This window comes from Triticum aestivum, chromosome 7A (genome assembly GCF_018294505.1).
Source record: "Triticum aestivum cultivar Chinese Spring chromosome 7A, IWGSC CS RefSeq v2.1, whole genome shotgun sequence".
Taxonomy (NCBI): Eukaryota; Viridiplantae; Streptophyta; class Magnoliopsida; order Poales; family Poaceae; genus Triticum; species Triticum aestivum.
Genome location: NC_057812.1, coordinates 607023993 through 607039993, shown reverse-complemented (window position 1 = coordinate 607039993; position 16001 = coordinate 607023993). Strand labels below are relative to the sequence as shown.

The 16001-nt window shown below is 44.5% G+C and overlaps 1 protein-coding gene across 1 annotated transcript; it reads right to left on the bottom strand.

Annotated features, from left to right (window-relative positions):
• Positions 1–856: 856 nt before the first annotated feature.
• LOC123148574 (12-oxophytodienoate reductase 7) lies at positions 857–4320 on the bottom strand. The gene is made up of 5 exons (XM_044568010.1): positions 4073–4320; positions 3839–3979; positions 2322–2452; positions 1775–1957; positions 857–1662 (listed from the first exon to the last, which is right to left on the bottom strand). The coding sequence occupies exons 1-5, from the start codon at positions 4147–4149 to the stop codon at positions 1022–1024; spliced, it is 1173 nt and encodes a 390-aa protein (XP_044423945.1). The 5' UTR covers positions 4150–4320; the 3' UTR covers positions 857–1021.
• Between the last annotated feature and the right edge of the window lie 11681 nt (positions 4321–16001).

Genomic DNA, 16001 nt, shown 5'->3' with positions numbered 1-16001 from the left:
TTCACGCCGTGGAGACGGACGATGGGCTACGGATGACCCTTTTTTGTTGCAACCAGCCATCTATTTGCTGGAACCAGCATCATTTTTTGCTGCCATCGACCATGCGATTTGCTGGAACCAAACGGGCCCTCGCCACCGACGAGTGTTTTTGCTGGAACTAGTGTATGTTTTTATTGGAACTAGCCTTTCTGTGTGCTACAATCCTTTTTTTGTTTGCTACAATCGAAAATGGGAGTCTCCCTGTTGAGTTATTTTGCTGGATCCAGTGTTTATTTTTGCTGAAACTAGTGTTTTTTTTTGCTATAATCAATCACTGAAGTTATATGTGCTGAGCTTGATTTTGCTGGAAACGGTATCTTTTTTGCTGAAACCTTATAATGATTTGCTTCAACTGATCACTGAGCATTTGTTGCTTTTTTAGGATTTTTTTTGCTGGACGTGATGGTGCAAGGCGACGACCGCGGCGAGCCAGAGGCATGGCTACGCTGGGGATGTAGCAATGATGGCCCCTGCGCGCTGGATCTGACCGTTTTTTAGAGTTGCGTCCATGGTGAATCACGCCTAAAATCAATGATGGTTGTGATGCAATCTCAGTAGACAAGGGCGGGACCTCGCCGCAGATCGTCGGGCACGGCCACAACGACGACCAGGAGGGGGTGGTGGTGTGCCTGCAGGGAGCGTGTGAATCCCTTTTTTTTGTTTTTTCTGTTTTCTATGCCCGCGGGAGTGAGAAGGAAGATGGGAAGGGAGGAAGACATATGGCTGAGATCTCACGGTTCTCATTTTCTAAATCGGGTGGCTAGCAGCAGACCATCGGAATGTTTGGACCGGAGCACCGGCGCCTATCATCGCCTAATTAATTACAGTCACGTATATTACTTTATTTTCTTCAAATACATTTCACAAACCCATCTCTGTTCTCCGATCACTAATTCGTGTACACTACATGCGCGTATATGACCTTATTCCCCCAAATACACTTAACAATAAATCCCATCTCCGATCACTAACCTTGTACACACTACATGCGCGATTTAGGCTTGCCGAGGAACGGGTAGTCGGTGTAGCCCACGACGGGGTCAGGGGTGTAGAACGTCTTCCTCACGTACTTGTTGAGGCCGGCGTTGAGCCTGAGCCGCTCGACCAGGTCCGGGTTCGAAATGAACAGCCGCCCGAACGACACCAGGTCGGCGTCGCCGCTCTCCACCGCCTCCAGCCCGAGCTCCCGCGTGTAGCCGCCGCTGCACATGAACGTGCCACGGTACGCGCCCCGCAGGGTGCGCATCAGCCGGCTCTCCTCCTCGGCGCTGCCATGCGGGCCCGACTCTGTCTGCCCGTAGGCCGCGTACCTTGGCTGTGTCACGTGGAGGTAGGCGAGCTGCCCGGCTTCCTGCTGGAGAGCGTTGAGCCGTTCGACGACGGCCATGCCTAGCTGCATTGGGTTCGAGTCATAGGCGTCAAGGTGGTCGATGGCCGGTGACACCCTCACCGCAGTTCGCTCTGCTCTGATGGCGGATACCACGGCTCGGGTCACCTCGAGTAGAAACTTGCAACGGTTGGTGAGCGATCCGCCATACTCGTCGGTGCGGTCGTTGATGCCATCCTTGAGGAACTGATCGATGATGTAGCCATGAGCGCCGTGGATCTCGATGCCATCGAAACCTGGGAACGCAGTTCATCTCTATATCAGCTTACTATATACACAGTGTGTTTCCGCTCGCATAGGTTTATATGGTTGGATGCAAAGGTTTGTGAATTCAAGCGTGCCGTTTACCTGCTTTGATGGCGTTTATGGCAGCTTGGCGATATTGCTCGACTATGTCTGGTATTTCCGATGTCGCAAGGCGGCTTGGCGTGGGATACGTTCCGTATGAACCATCAGGCAGCAATATCTTCCACCTTGCTGATATCGGCTTATCAGTTGAGGATATTGGAGCAGCACCGTCCGGCTGGTATACTGGTGGATAAAAGAATATTAGTCAACATTGGAGACAAAACATGATACGTTTACATGCTGTTCATGCTCAAATCTGATGAAAGAACTAGCAGTTCAGATTTCCAACATAAAGTCAAAGTCATGAATTTTTCGAGAACACAAGAGTTATGACGTTTGCGGTCTTCTATATTTTTCACAATTTCGATATGTATAAATCCAGATAGAGAAAACTATGAATCAATCTTGTCCCGGAGTCTAAAGAAACAACAAAAGTGGATGCAAAGATATATCCTCAAGGGCAACTGATAATCAAGGGCGATTGCGTTTAGTAAACCTGTCACGGATTTCAAAGAAACGAGTTATCATTACACACATAAATACATACCTTGGTGAGAAGCTCTGCCTACGTGCCATAATTGACAGAAAAAGATGCCTCCCTTAGCATGAACAGCATCCACCACCTTTTTCCATCCATCTATCTGCTCCTGATTGTATATTCCAGGGACGTGAGGAAACCTATCCAACGATGTTTTATTAGTTAATCTTCTGAATTGGCGGTAGAAAATTAACATAAACTTGCTATATGTTCATCAAGTGTGAGAATCAGAAGAACCTCTACTAGACAAAATTACAGTAAATATCTCAAGAAAATGGCATATTGTTTGAAAAGAGAGAAAATTCGTGTGTGGAAGTTTAAAAATTTACACAGAAACTACAAGATTAAATTTAATTTTGTACAAAAGATGCAAATTAAAAACTTTGGTGAACAGTGACCCCCCACTGACCCTTGTTCAATATGTAAATTTCTCCTTCTATGTTGCAAATACCACTTAGTTTTTTTTTCTCGAAAAGGCAATACCACTTAGTTTGATGTAAGAATTCATTTATATATCAGGTAAATGCAATCAAGGACTCCCAGATGTTTTTCTCAAAACAGAATGCGCATGGTTGTATAAGTAGGTCTCCCCTATAGTTTACTGTTTCATTCAGAGAGCACATGATTTTCATGGAATCCAGGATCCAGCTCATTTTTACAGAAGATGTATCTCTCCAGTTTCCAAATATCTATAGCATGATCATACACAATAGATGTGAAGCATTTGGTTAAGGGACCTGACTACTGGTCCCTTTTATTTTTGTTACTTGTTAGCTTGAGCAGCTGACAGGACACCTTTTGTTTTTCATGATTGCGAAAAATTAAGTACTTGAGCAGTTGAGCTATCTAGAAAAAACACTAAAATTACTTGCGAATCCAGTGCACCTCTCTCATTATAAATCATACTGTGGGTGTTGCCATCTATGATCATTTCCCTATTCATACTCTGCAACTCCACTTGAAAAGGGCATGGAGTCAGGAAAAGGCTTCTGATGGATATTCAATCTCATGGTCAGACTGTGGGTACACTATTGTCAAAGCGCAACAGGATAATTAGTTGCTAATTAAATATGGCATGAACCTCAATTGACACACTTGTAGTACAAGTTTAAGGACCTTACTCCGATTCCCAAGATCAGGGACCTAAATCACAAGCCGAACATATGCCACACGTTACTGTACTTAAACTATGAAGCAAGGTAGGTTCTCGGTGCTCGTCACTCAACCACCACCTATCAATAGAAATATGGAAATCAAAGCTAGTACTCTAACCAAATATCCGACGACAAAGTGGCCTAACAACCACCTTTAAGAGAATCATTCTGCCAGATACTCAGATCTAGCAGGAATATTAATCATAGCAATGCGCACGCAGCGCTGCTACTAAACAAATCCAAGACCCAGGCAAACGACAGTACGACGAGCGCGGATTCTGAAACAGGGACAGTAAACTAGTCCGAACAGGAGCATCGACCATGTGCGGACCATGGGAGCGGAGCGAGAGAGGTAGGAAGTGACGAGATTACCCCGGCCCGGCCGGCGAGACGACGGTGCCCTCGGAGATGAGCAGGCCTCCCTGGGTGGCCCGCTGCGCGTAGTACTCCGCCAGCGCCGGCCCCGGCAGCCCGCCGATGGCCCTGCACCTCGTCATCGGCGCCAGCACCACCCTGCACGCGGAAATGGTCGCCAGAATCGAACGGGTGAGCGAAGACCAGAGGCGGCAGAATTTTCGGCGCGGGTTGAAGGGGGCGGCGGCTCACCGGTGGGCGAGGCTGAAGCGGCGCATCTGGTACGGCGAGAAGAGCGTGGGCCGCTGGTCCGGCGCCGGCCGATCCATCTGGTGCTCCCGCGCTGGATCGAGGGGGCAGTGGGCGAGGCGGGGGAGGGGAGGGGGAAAGAGGGCGCGGCGAGAAGCCAATTGTGGGAGGCAATGAAGGGAAGAATTGGGTGGGAATGGGATGGTGGGCTTCGAAAGCGAACGAATTAAAGCGCACGGGGGTGTTAAAAGGCGGGCGCTGGAGTAGAGGAGGTCTTTTTCAGCATGCGGTTTGCGTGTGTTGAGACTTGGATGCAATGATATGGATCTGGAAGCAGGCCGCCGATCTGTGCCTCATCGAGGTGAAAACCTTTTACTCCCTCCGTCATAGATTAGAAGGCACAATTAAATTTATATGCATTTTCATAATAGACAAGATTTAGGCGCGTTGCATTTATTTTTAGTAGCTAATTAGTACTCCGATATGTAGTGTGAATGCTATTTTTTAGCACATCTCACAACCAATGAATAACCACATAGGTCCCAAAGAATTTCTAAGCACGCCTTCTAAACCGTGACGGGGTAGTATTCAGCTATGTGAGTTGAATTTATTTATTTTTGCGAGTAGCTATGTGAGTTGATTTTGACATAGCAATAAATTTAATCGAAATGGTCTCAGATGAACACGTGCTGAACGATGAAAGTCCTTGGTCTCGTTAGGACGAACATCTTTTGCTTTCTGATCATCTCGCATTCTCAATCCAAAGTTGTATGCAAGCTGTAGAGCCGAGTCATGATCAAGGACAGAAGGTTGCAAAAATGAGGTTGATATTCCGAGCTAACGATGCATCCCTCGCTCGGATAACAGTCGAAGAGCTCGACCCACGTTTGACCTACATCTTTAACGCTCACCCGTAAATTCTCTTCCGCATCTGGTCACGGACAGGGACCAGTCCGCAGACACGGATACGAGTGTCGGATATCCAACATTGTCCGGCATACATTTTAACCATTGTTTGAACTAAATGGATAAAATCCATGCAAACACGGCGGATTTCATATAAACCAAACCAAATTCATTACATTTTGGATATTTTATTGACTAAAAGCTATACTGGACTAAGGTAAAATTAGTCTACGGTCAGCGCCGACGGCTATCCATTCCCACGACATGGGTACCCTTGACTAGTTTATGGTCGGCCACAACGGATCTCCATTGCGTTCCCCATGTTCGGCAGCCCGCACATCAGACTGGCATGAGCTTCAGAGGTATATGCTTCAGCGCAAAGGGCGGCTCGCTTCCCCATGTTTGGCAGGGCCGCTCATCTGAGTGGCACCGCCGGGTATGCTTTAGCCGGAGGGGAAAGGTTCCCTCCGCTTCCGTGAAGTAGGGATCAAGGTTGGTTTTGGGACGGAGGGATGACGGTGGCCTGCGACCAGGGAAGACACCAGTTGTGTATGTTGGTGTCGCCTCGGCGGTGGCCTTCATGGGACCCAAGCGGCGCGACCTCCCATATTCTACTTCTCCTCCATGATGGCGGCGGACGCGGATGTGCTGGCCGCCGCCTCATCGATCTCCGCGAAGCCGGCTTCTTTCTCCGTCGGCAGGGCGTGGTTACGCGAACATTGATGGCAGATACCGCGGTCGCGGGCATGGGAGTGGCAGTACGACACGGCATCGTCCACGACAGCCACAATGCCAGTGATGTCATGCTCCCCCGGGTTGCTGAATGACGCGCATGCTTGGAGCTTCCGCATCCGCGAGCTGGGCTGCAATGGCCTAGAGCGTCGAGGGAGGTGGAGCAGACAGTTGTCTGGCTCGTATCTGGCGGGCTCAACAGGTCATCCAGCCGGCTTTTATGCCGGAGAACTCCTCTTCCTGCTCATCCAATGCCATGGAAATTGTGGAGAAAATGATGCAATGAAAAGATGGGAGCAAAGTGTTGTGTGAATTTTGCCCAGCGTTTGGCATCATTTAAATAGCAAGTGGACGGCCGGAGCCAACCGGCGTTCTGTTAATGATGAGTGGCTCGCAAACGGACGTGTGGCCGGAGGAGGTTTCTCGGCACACACGTGGGATTAATGGAGGAAGGCGAGCAGTTTGTAGTCGTTTGAATGCGGCGAGGAGGCGTGTTCAACCGGACCTACAGTGGGCGATGCTCTCTTGGCCGGCGCGCCGCTTCAATGATGGCAAGGAGAGGTCACGTCTATTCAACGTCAGCATCAATGCAGAGCGGCCACTCTATATTGGCATGAATGCAGGCAGCTGGCGCCAGGCAAGAACGCATGTGGACGCCGGTTGGAGTTGATGGTGGGCCAGGGCGGTCAAAAGCGGACATGGTAGAGGTCCGCACGTCCACAAGACCCTCTATTTTGTCTCTGGTTTGCGGGAAAAGTGCGCCCGGACCGTTGAACGGACCGATACATACCTGCATTGGATGGCACAACACGTCCAGATCACGCGGTCCAGATGGTTGCGGGTGGTTTGAGGTCAGCATTGGAGATGGCCTAGGGCGTGCACGTTTTATTGTTTGAATCAGGCCATGGTTCTTTACTTGCTAGACAGGATTTTGAGTCATTTGCTTGTATGGGAAGTCTATCTGCCTCATATATTGATGAGATGTGAGCACCAGTTGAACAACAAACAATCGTCAATTGCGTCTACTATTTTCTCATCTACTTTTTTATCTTCCCCTCGCTTTTTATCCCTCGGCCTTCGTTGTTCTTCGTGTTGGAGAGGAGAGAATTCCGAGAATTTAGGGGCAGTCAACATGGTTCCTCCCAGGCTTGTGGGGTTTCAGGTTCCCAAAAGTTCTCACCGATGTGTCTTTATGTGTCGTGGTCTCGGTGAGGCTCCTCCGGCAACAGGTATTACGTTCCGCGCTCGAGGTTGGAGGTACATGGTGTTCGTGTGTGAACACACTATTTTGCTACTCCATGGAAAATAAAGATCAAGAATCGTCATTATACATCATGGCCAATGACGAAAGCTTCCCAACCCCGCAGAGGTTAGTGTCTATAGAATCATCGAGCCTAGTCTTGAGGACTTATTGGAGGATCTTCACCAAACTTATGCGACATACAAGAAGTCATATGAAGAGAAGGAATTGCAGGCTCGCAAAATTCAAGAAGGATCATCGAAGCAACATCATTCATATTGGGGACACCACATTCCCTTCTCTCCACGACGAACATGTTAAACCCTTTGTGAGTAGCTCCTTCTCTCCCGATCAATTAGTTGAAATCAATAGTCGTGTTACTCAAAATAGTAATTTTTTATACCAAGCTTTCATGGAAAATGCAAATTCTCGAAAAAATAGGCTTCAATCATCTAACGGTAATGTTGGTGTATCTACTCAATCATCAATGTGTCTCACATTGTTAACTTTTTATTCTAGCTACACCTATTAATATTATCATGAGTATGTTGAGTTTCTATGGCAATGTCGAACCAAACCCTACCTATAGGTGCAAACATGTTTGGTCATTGCCGAATTACGGCTTGGCATACGCACCACAAGTAGCCCCTGAAACTAGTAATTTATGTCCCGCCTATGCCATTGCAGCAAGCATCATCATCATCTATGAACGATCTTCTAGCTAATCTTAGGGAGGATATAACTAAGATGTTTCAAGAAAATTACGCAATTGAGGAAGCAAGGAACCGGGTTTACCAAAAGTCATATCCTCAGTACTTTGACACAATTCAATGCCCTCCCAGATATAAAATCCCACATTTTGTTAAGTTTAGCGAGGAGGGCACAAAGATCACATGGGAACATGTTACTCAATACTTGGCACAATTGGTGAAGCAGGTTCATGAAATGAGTTGAAAGTGTGTTTATTTCCTTTATCTTTAACTAGTGCAACATTTTCATCGTTTGTTGCTTTACCACGGGGTTATATTCATTTATAGTCTAAAGTCGAACAAAACTTCCATGATCACGTTTGTACAAGAGACAAATGAGCTGAAGTTATCGTACCTCACATTGATTAGGCAAAAGCAAGATGGATCTGTTTTTGATTATGTCAAAAGGTTTAGAGATACAAAAGATGATGTTATAGCTTGCTGATAACGAGAAGAGACCTGGCAGATCTTGTGCTTAATAGTTTGAGAACTCATGAGTCTTACAAAGAGCTTTGGATCAAGAAAGCCAAAGGAAGGAACTTAAAGAGATCCATAGGTATAAAACCGATCGTCCTAAGATGCATATGGTTGAGTATGATAGTGAAAGATCGAACGATGATGCTACTATTTATGTCACTAAATTTGTTTGGCCCTCAAAGGCCAAACCATGTACTTGCAATGATCTAAAGTCGATTCACCAAAACCATGAGGAGGAGATGAAATTTACTTTTAACAATGCTAAGTGTGATAAAATATTTTATGCTTTATTACAAGCTAGATCATTAGAATATCTCACACTTCACCGTCGTTTGAAGAGCTAGAACAGTGTGCTTATTGCACATATCATAATTCTTTTTTCTCATTCCACTAATTATTGCAATGTTTTTCGACAACAGATACAATCGGACATTAATGAAAAATAATTGAATTTTTCTAAGACGCAAGTTGATAAGAATCCTTTCCCAATAAATCCCGTGGACTTCGAGTGGAAGAAGATGTTAATTAGGCCCAACATAGTCGAATATGCTAATAAAAATAATTTTGTTATTGCTGAACCCAGGAAAAACAAAGAGGGAGACAAGGTCTTGGGAAGAAAGGTTGTGCTTGACAAGGAAGTATTGAAGATCACCATAAAGAATCCTACACTTGACAAGTGCAAGAGAATGCTCATGTTAAATTTGTCAAGCCCAAGTGTCTGAAAATTGGCAAGTGGACGATGAATGAAGCTAAGGTGCAGCATGAGAGAATCAATTCAACTTTTGATATATTTTTGTCCAAATATGCCAATCAAACAACCAGTTATAGCTCTAACCGGCCATAGCATTGTAACCATTGAAGATCATCTTTGAAGCAAGAATTTTAGCATCATGCAAGGCCATGTGGGCCATGGGCGTCGACACCATCGATGGCGACACCTCCCTATGCACCATGTTACACATGAGACTTCAATAGAAGATGGGGGCAAACCTAGTGGCTCCTTATGCTTTTTGTCCAGGGTGGTTAGCACCTAGGAAGCCAACTTGTGAGTGGCTCTCTTATCCTACACGAGGCCATTTGAGCCATGTTGCTAATCATCCAAGGCAAGCTTCTTGAAGCAATGTCAACAAGCAAGTGTGATGTGCAAAATCTCCCGATGCTGAAATTTTAGAATCTATAGGCAAAAGGAGAAGAATACTAGTGACAAAGCTATAATGATAGGCATTAAAGAATTGGAGGCCAAAGAGTTGATTGTTTTTGTCAATTCAACTATTTTTAACAATGATATGATACACTTCTTCCTTCACCATTTGCAGCTTTTGGGGAAATTATATATTCGTGTGATCGAGCGATGGTGACACTTTTGCATTGTCTTCCTCCTCAGAGGCACCTTTTTTGGAGTTGTGCATCAAATGGAGGGACCAGGGGCTGATGACAGTGTTTGTGTCGAGTCTTGTGCTCCAAAGACGACGAAGGTTGTGGTAGTTGGCTCTTCGGTGCGTCCGTGGGATTGACTCGGTATGTTTGTTGTTGTGAAGTCGGAGGTGCGGCGACGAGGTCCGGTTGGCGACGATGACAAATGACGAGTGTTGTTTATGTCTTTCACAATACCAAGCTTGCGCACTCCTCCTCCGTAGCTCATCATAGAATCGAAGCCGCACTACTGTCCACTCATGTAGCTGATTGCTCGACACGATTCTTCATGTGAAAGATCATGACCTCTGTTGTGTGGACTTTTTTGGCGGGTGTTTGCGGTTAAGTAAGAGTCACTTGATCGGGGAGAAGCGATGACGATGATGTTGGGGAACGTAGTAATTTCAAAAAAATTCCTACGCACACGCAAGATCATGGTGATGCATAGCAACGAGAGGGGAGAGTGTTGTCCACGTACCCTCGTAGACCGAAAGCGGAAGCGTTAGCACAACGCGGTTGATGTAGTCGTACGTCTTCACGATCCGACCGATCAAGTACCGAACGCACGGCACCTCCGAGTTCAGCACACGTTCAGCCCGATGACGTCCCTCTAACTCCGATCCATCCGAGTGTTGAGGGAGAGTTTCGTCAGCACGACGGCGTGGTGACGATGTTGATGTTCTACCGACGCAGGGCTTCGCCTAAGCACCGCTACAGTATTATCGAGGTGGACTATGGTGGAGGGGGCACCGCACACGGCTGAGAGACGATCAACTTGATCAACTTGTGTGTCTAGAGGTGCCCCCCTGCCCCTGTATATAAAGGAGCAAGGGGGAAGGCGGCCGGCCTAGGAGGAGGGCGCGCCAAGGGGGGAGTCCTACTCCCACCGGGAGTAGGACTCCACCTTTCCTTGTTGGAGTAGGAGTGAAGGAAAGAGGAGAGGGAGAAGGAAAAGGGGGCTGCACCCCTTGTCCAATTCGGACCAGAGGGGGGGGGGGGCGCAGGCCTCCTTCCTTTTGGCCTATCTCCTCTATTCTCGTATGGCCCAATAAGGCCCATATACTCCCCGGCGAATTCCCGTAACTCTCCGGTACTCCGAAAAATACCCGAATCACTCGGAACCTTTCCGAAGTCCGAATATAGTCGTCCAATATATCGATCTTTATGTCTCGACCATTTCGAGACTCCTCGTCATGTCCCCGATTTCATCCGGGACTCCGAACTCCTTCGGTACATCAAAACATATAAACTCATAATATAAATGTCATCGTAGCGTTAAGCGTGCGGACCCTACGGGTTCGAGAACTATGTAGACATGATCGAGACACGTCTCCGGTCAATAACCAATAGCGGAACCTGGATGCTCATATTGGCTCATACATATTGTACGAAGATCTTTATCGGTCAGACTGCATAACAACATACATTGTTCCCTTTGTCATCGGTATGTTACTTGCCCGAGATTCGATTGTCGGCATCTCAATACCTAGTTCAATCTCGTTACCGGCAAGTCTCTTTACTCATTTCGTAATACATCATCTCGCAACTAACTCATTAGTTGCAATGCTTGCAAGGCTCAGGTGATGTGCATTACCGAGAGGGCCCAGAGATACCTCTCCGGCAATCGGAGTGACAAATCCTAATCTCGAAATACGCCAACCCAACAAGTACCTTCGGAGACACCTGTAGAGCACATTTATAATCACCCAGTTACATTGTGACGTTTGGTAGCACACAAAGTGTTCCTCTGGTAAACGGGGGTTGAATAATCTCATAGTCATAGGAACATGTATAAGACAGGAAGAAAAGCAATAGCAACAAACTAAACGATCAAGTGCTAAGCTAACAGAATGGGTCAAGTCAATCACATCATTCTCCTAATGATGGGATCCTGTTAATCAAATGACAACTCATGTCTATGGTTAGGAAACATAACCATCTTTGATCAACGAGCTAGTCAAGTAGAGGCATACTAGTGACACTTTGTTTGTCTATGTATTCACACATGTATTATGTTTCCGGTTAATACAATTCTAGCATGAATAATAAACATTTATCATGATATAAGGAAATAAATAGTAACTTTATTATTGCCTCTAGGGCATATTTCCTTCAGTCTCCCACTTGCACTAGAGTCAATAAGCTAGTTCACATCGCCATGTGATTTAATACCAATAGTTCACATCACCATGTGATTAACACCCATAGTTCACATCGACATGTGACCAACACCCAAAGGGTTTACTAGAGTCAATAATCTAGTTCACCTCACTATGTGATTAACACCCAAAGAGTACTAAGGTGTGATCATGTTTTGCTTGTGAGAGAAGTTTAGTCAACGGGTCTGCCACATTCAGATCCGTACATATTTTGCAAATTTCTATGTCAACAATGCTCTGCACGGAGCTACTCTAGCTAATTTCTCCCACTTTCAATATGTATCCAGATTGAGACTTAGAGTCATCTGGATCAATGTCAAAACTTGCATCGACGTAACCCTTTACGACAAACCTTTTGTCACCTCCATAATCGAGAAACATATCCTTATTCCACTAAGGATAATTTTGACCAATGTCCAGTGATCTACTCCTAGATCACTATTGTACTCCCTTGCCAAACTCAGGGCAGGGTATACAATAGGTCTGGTACGCAGCATGGCATACTTTATAGAACCTATGGTTGAGGCATAGGGAATGACTTTCATTCTCTCTCTATCTTCTGCCGTGGTCGGGTTTTGAGTCTTACTCAACTTCACACCTTGTAACACAAGCAAGAACTCCTTTTTGACTATTCCATTTTGAACTACTTCAAAATCTTGTCAAGGTATGTACTCATTGAAAAACTTATCAAGCGTCTTGATCTATCTCTATAGATCTTGATGCTCAATATGTAAGCAGCTTCACCGAGGTCTTTCTTTGAAAAACTCCTTTCAAACATTTCTTTATGCTTTGCAGAATAATTATACATTATCTCCGATCAACAATATGTCATTCACATATACTTATCAGAAATGATGTAATGCTCCCACTCACTTTCTTGTAAATACAGGCTTCACCGCAAGTCTGTATAAAACTATATGCTTTGATCAACTTATCAAAGCATATATTCCAACTCCGAGATGCTTGCACCAGTCCATAGATGGATCGCTGGAGCTTGCATATTTTGTTAGTACCTTTAGGATTGAAAAAACCTTCTGGTTGCATCATATACAACTCTTCTTTAATAAATCCATTAAGGAATGCAGTTTTGTTTATCCACTTGCCAGATTTCATAAAATGCGGCAATTGCTAACATGATTCAGACAGACTTAAGCATAGATACGAGTGAGAAACTCTCATCGTAGTCAACACCTTGAACTTGTCGAAAACCTTTTTTCGACAATTCTAGCTTTGTAGATAGTGACACTGCTATCAGCGTCCGTCTTCCTCTTGAAGATCCATTTAATATCAATGGCTCGCCGATCAATGGGCAAGTCAATCAAAGTCCATACTTTGTTCTCATACATGGATCTCATCTCAGATTTCATGGCCTCAAGCCATTTCGCAGAATCTGGGCTCATCATCGCTTCCTCATAGTTCGTAGGCTCGTCATGGTCAAGTAACATGACCTCTAGAACAGGATTACCATACCACTCTGGTGCGGATATCACTCTGGTTTACCTACGAGGTTCGGTAGTAACTTGATCTGAAGTTACATGATCATCATCATTAGCTTCCTCACTAATTGGTGTAGTAGTCAGAGGAACAGATTTCTGTGATGAATTACTTTCCAATAAGGGAGCACGTACAATTACCTCATCAAGTTCTACTTTCCTCTCACTCACTTCTTTCGAGAGAAACTCCTTCTCTAGAAAGGATCCATTCTTAGCAATGAATATCTTGCCTTCGGATCTGTGACAGAAGGTGTACCCAACATTTTCTTTTGGGTATCCTATGAAAACGCACTTCTCCGATTTGGGTTTGAGCTTATCAGGTTGAAACTTTTTCACATAAGCATGGCAACCTCAAACTTTATGAAATGACAGCTCAGGTTTCTTGCCAAACCATAGTTCATACGGTGTCGTCTCAACAGATTTAGATGGTGTCCTATTTAACGTGAATGTATCTGTCTCTAATGCGTAACCCCAAAATGATAGCGGTAAATCAGTAAGAGACGTCATAGATCGCACCATATCTAATAAATCACGGTTACGACGTTCGGACACACCATTACACTGTGGTGTTCCAGGTGGCGTGAATAGTGAAGCTATTTTACATTGTTTTAACTGAAGGCCAAACTCGTAACTCAAATATTTTACTTTTGCGATCATATCGTAGAAACTTTTATTTTGTTACGATGATTCTCCACTTCACTCTGAAATTCTTTGAACTTTTCAAATGTTTCATACTTGTGTTTCATCAAGTAGATATACTCATATATGCTCAAATCATCTGTGAAGATCAGAAAATAATGATGCCTGCCACGAGCTTCAATATTCATCGGACCACATACATCAGTATGCATGATTTCCAACAAATCTGTTGCTTGCTGCATTGTTCCGGAGAATGGAGTCTTAGTCATATTGCCCATGAGGCATGGTTCGCAAGCATCAACTGATTCATAATCAAGTGATTCCAAAAGTCCATCAGCATGGAGTTTCTTCATGCGCTTTATACCAATATGACCTAAACGACAGTGCCACAAATAAGTTGCACTATCATTATTAACTTTGCATCTTTTGGTTTCAATATTATGAATATGTGTATCACTACGATCGAGATCCAACGAACCATTTTCATTGGGTGTGTAAACATATAAGGTTTTATTCATATAAACAGAACAACAATTTATTCTCTTACTTAAATGAATAACCGTACTGCAATAAACATGATCAAATCATATTCATGCTCAACGCAAACACCAAATAACACTTATTTAGGTTCAACACTAATCCCGAAAGTATAGGGAGTGTGCGATGATGATCATATCAATCTTGGAACTATTTCCAACACACATCGTCACTTCACCCTTAACTAGTTTATGTTCATTCTGCAACTCCCGTTTCGAGTTACTACTCTTAGCAACTAAACCAGTATCAAATACCGAGGGGTTGTTACGAACACTAGTAAAATACACATCAATAATCTGTATATCAAATATACCTTTGTTCACTTTGCCATCCTTCTTATCCGCCAAATACTTGGGGCAGTTCCGCTTCCAGTGACCAGTCCCTTTGCAGTAGAAGCACTTAGTCTCAGGCTTAGGACCAGACTTGGGCTTCTTCACTTGAGCAGCAATTTGCTTGTCGTTCTTCTTGAAGTTCCCCTTCTTCCCTTTGCCCTTTTCTTTAAACTAGTGGTCTTGTCTACCATCAACACTTGATATTTTTCTTGATTTCTACCTTCGTTGATTTCAGCATTACGAAGAGCTTGGGAATCGTTTCCGTTATCCCTTGCATATCATAGTTCATCACGAAGTTCTACTAACTTGGTGATGGTGACTAGAGAATTCTGTCAATCACTATCTTATCTGGAAGATTAACTCCCACTTGATTCAAGCGATTGTAGTACCCAGACAATCTGAGCACATGCTCACTGCTTGAGCTATTCTCCTCCATCTTTTAGCTATAGAACTTGTTGGAGACTTCATATCTCTCAATTCGGGTATTTGCTTGAAATATTAACTTCAACTCCTGGAACATCTCATATGGTCCATGACGTTCAAAACGTCTTCGAAGTCCCGATTCTAAGCCGTTTAAGCATGGTGCACTAAACTATCAAGTAGTCATCATATTGAGCTAGCCAAATATTCATAACGTCTGCATCTGCTCCTGCAATAGGTCTGTCACCTAGCAGTGCATTAAGGATATAATTCTTCTGTGCAGCAATGAGGATAATCCTCAGATCACGGATCCAATCCGCATCATTGCTACTAACATCTTTGAACTTAATTTTCTCTAGGAACATATCAAAAATAAAACAGAGGAGCTAAACGCGAGATATTGATCTACAACATAGATATGCTAACACTACGAGGACTAAGTTCATGATAAATTAAAGTTCAATTAATCATATTACTTAAGAACTCCCACTTAGACAGACATCCCTCTAATCTTCTAAGTGATCACGTGATCCATATCAACTAAACCATGTCCGATCATCACGTGAGATGGAGTAGTTTCAATGGTGAACATCACTATGTTGATCATATCTACTATATGATTCACGCTCGACCTTTCGGTCTCCGTGTTCCGAGGCCATATCTATTATATGCTAGGCTCGTCAAGTTTAACCTGAGTATTCCGTGTGTGCAATTGTTTTGCACCCGTTGTATTTGAACGTAGAGCCTATCACACCCGATCATCACATGGTGTCTCAGCACAAAGAACTTTCGCAATGGTGCATACTCAGGGAGAACACTTGTACCTTGATAATTA

Bases quoted from the DNA above. Each gene is read 5' to 3' on its own strand.
- LOC123148574 (XM_044568010.1), bottom strand. From the start codon at position 4,149: ATGGATCGGCCGGCGCCGGACCAGCGGCCCACGCTCTTCTCGCCGTAC. The intron at 3,980-4,072 runs GTGAGCCGCCGC...TTCCGCGTGCAG, and splicing joins CGCTTCAGCCTCGCCCACCG to GGTGGTGCTGGCGCCGATGA. The intron at 1,663-1,774 runs GTAAACGGCACG...CTGCGTTCCCAG, and splicing joins CATAAACGCCATCAAAGCAG to GTTTCGATGGCATCGAGATC.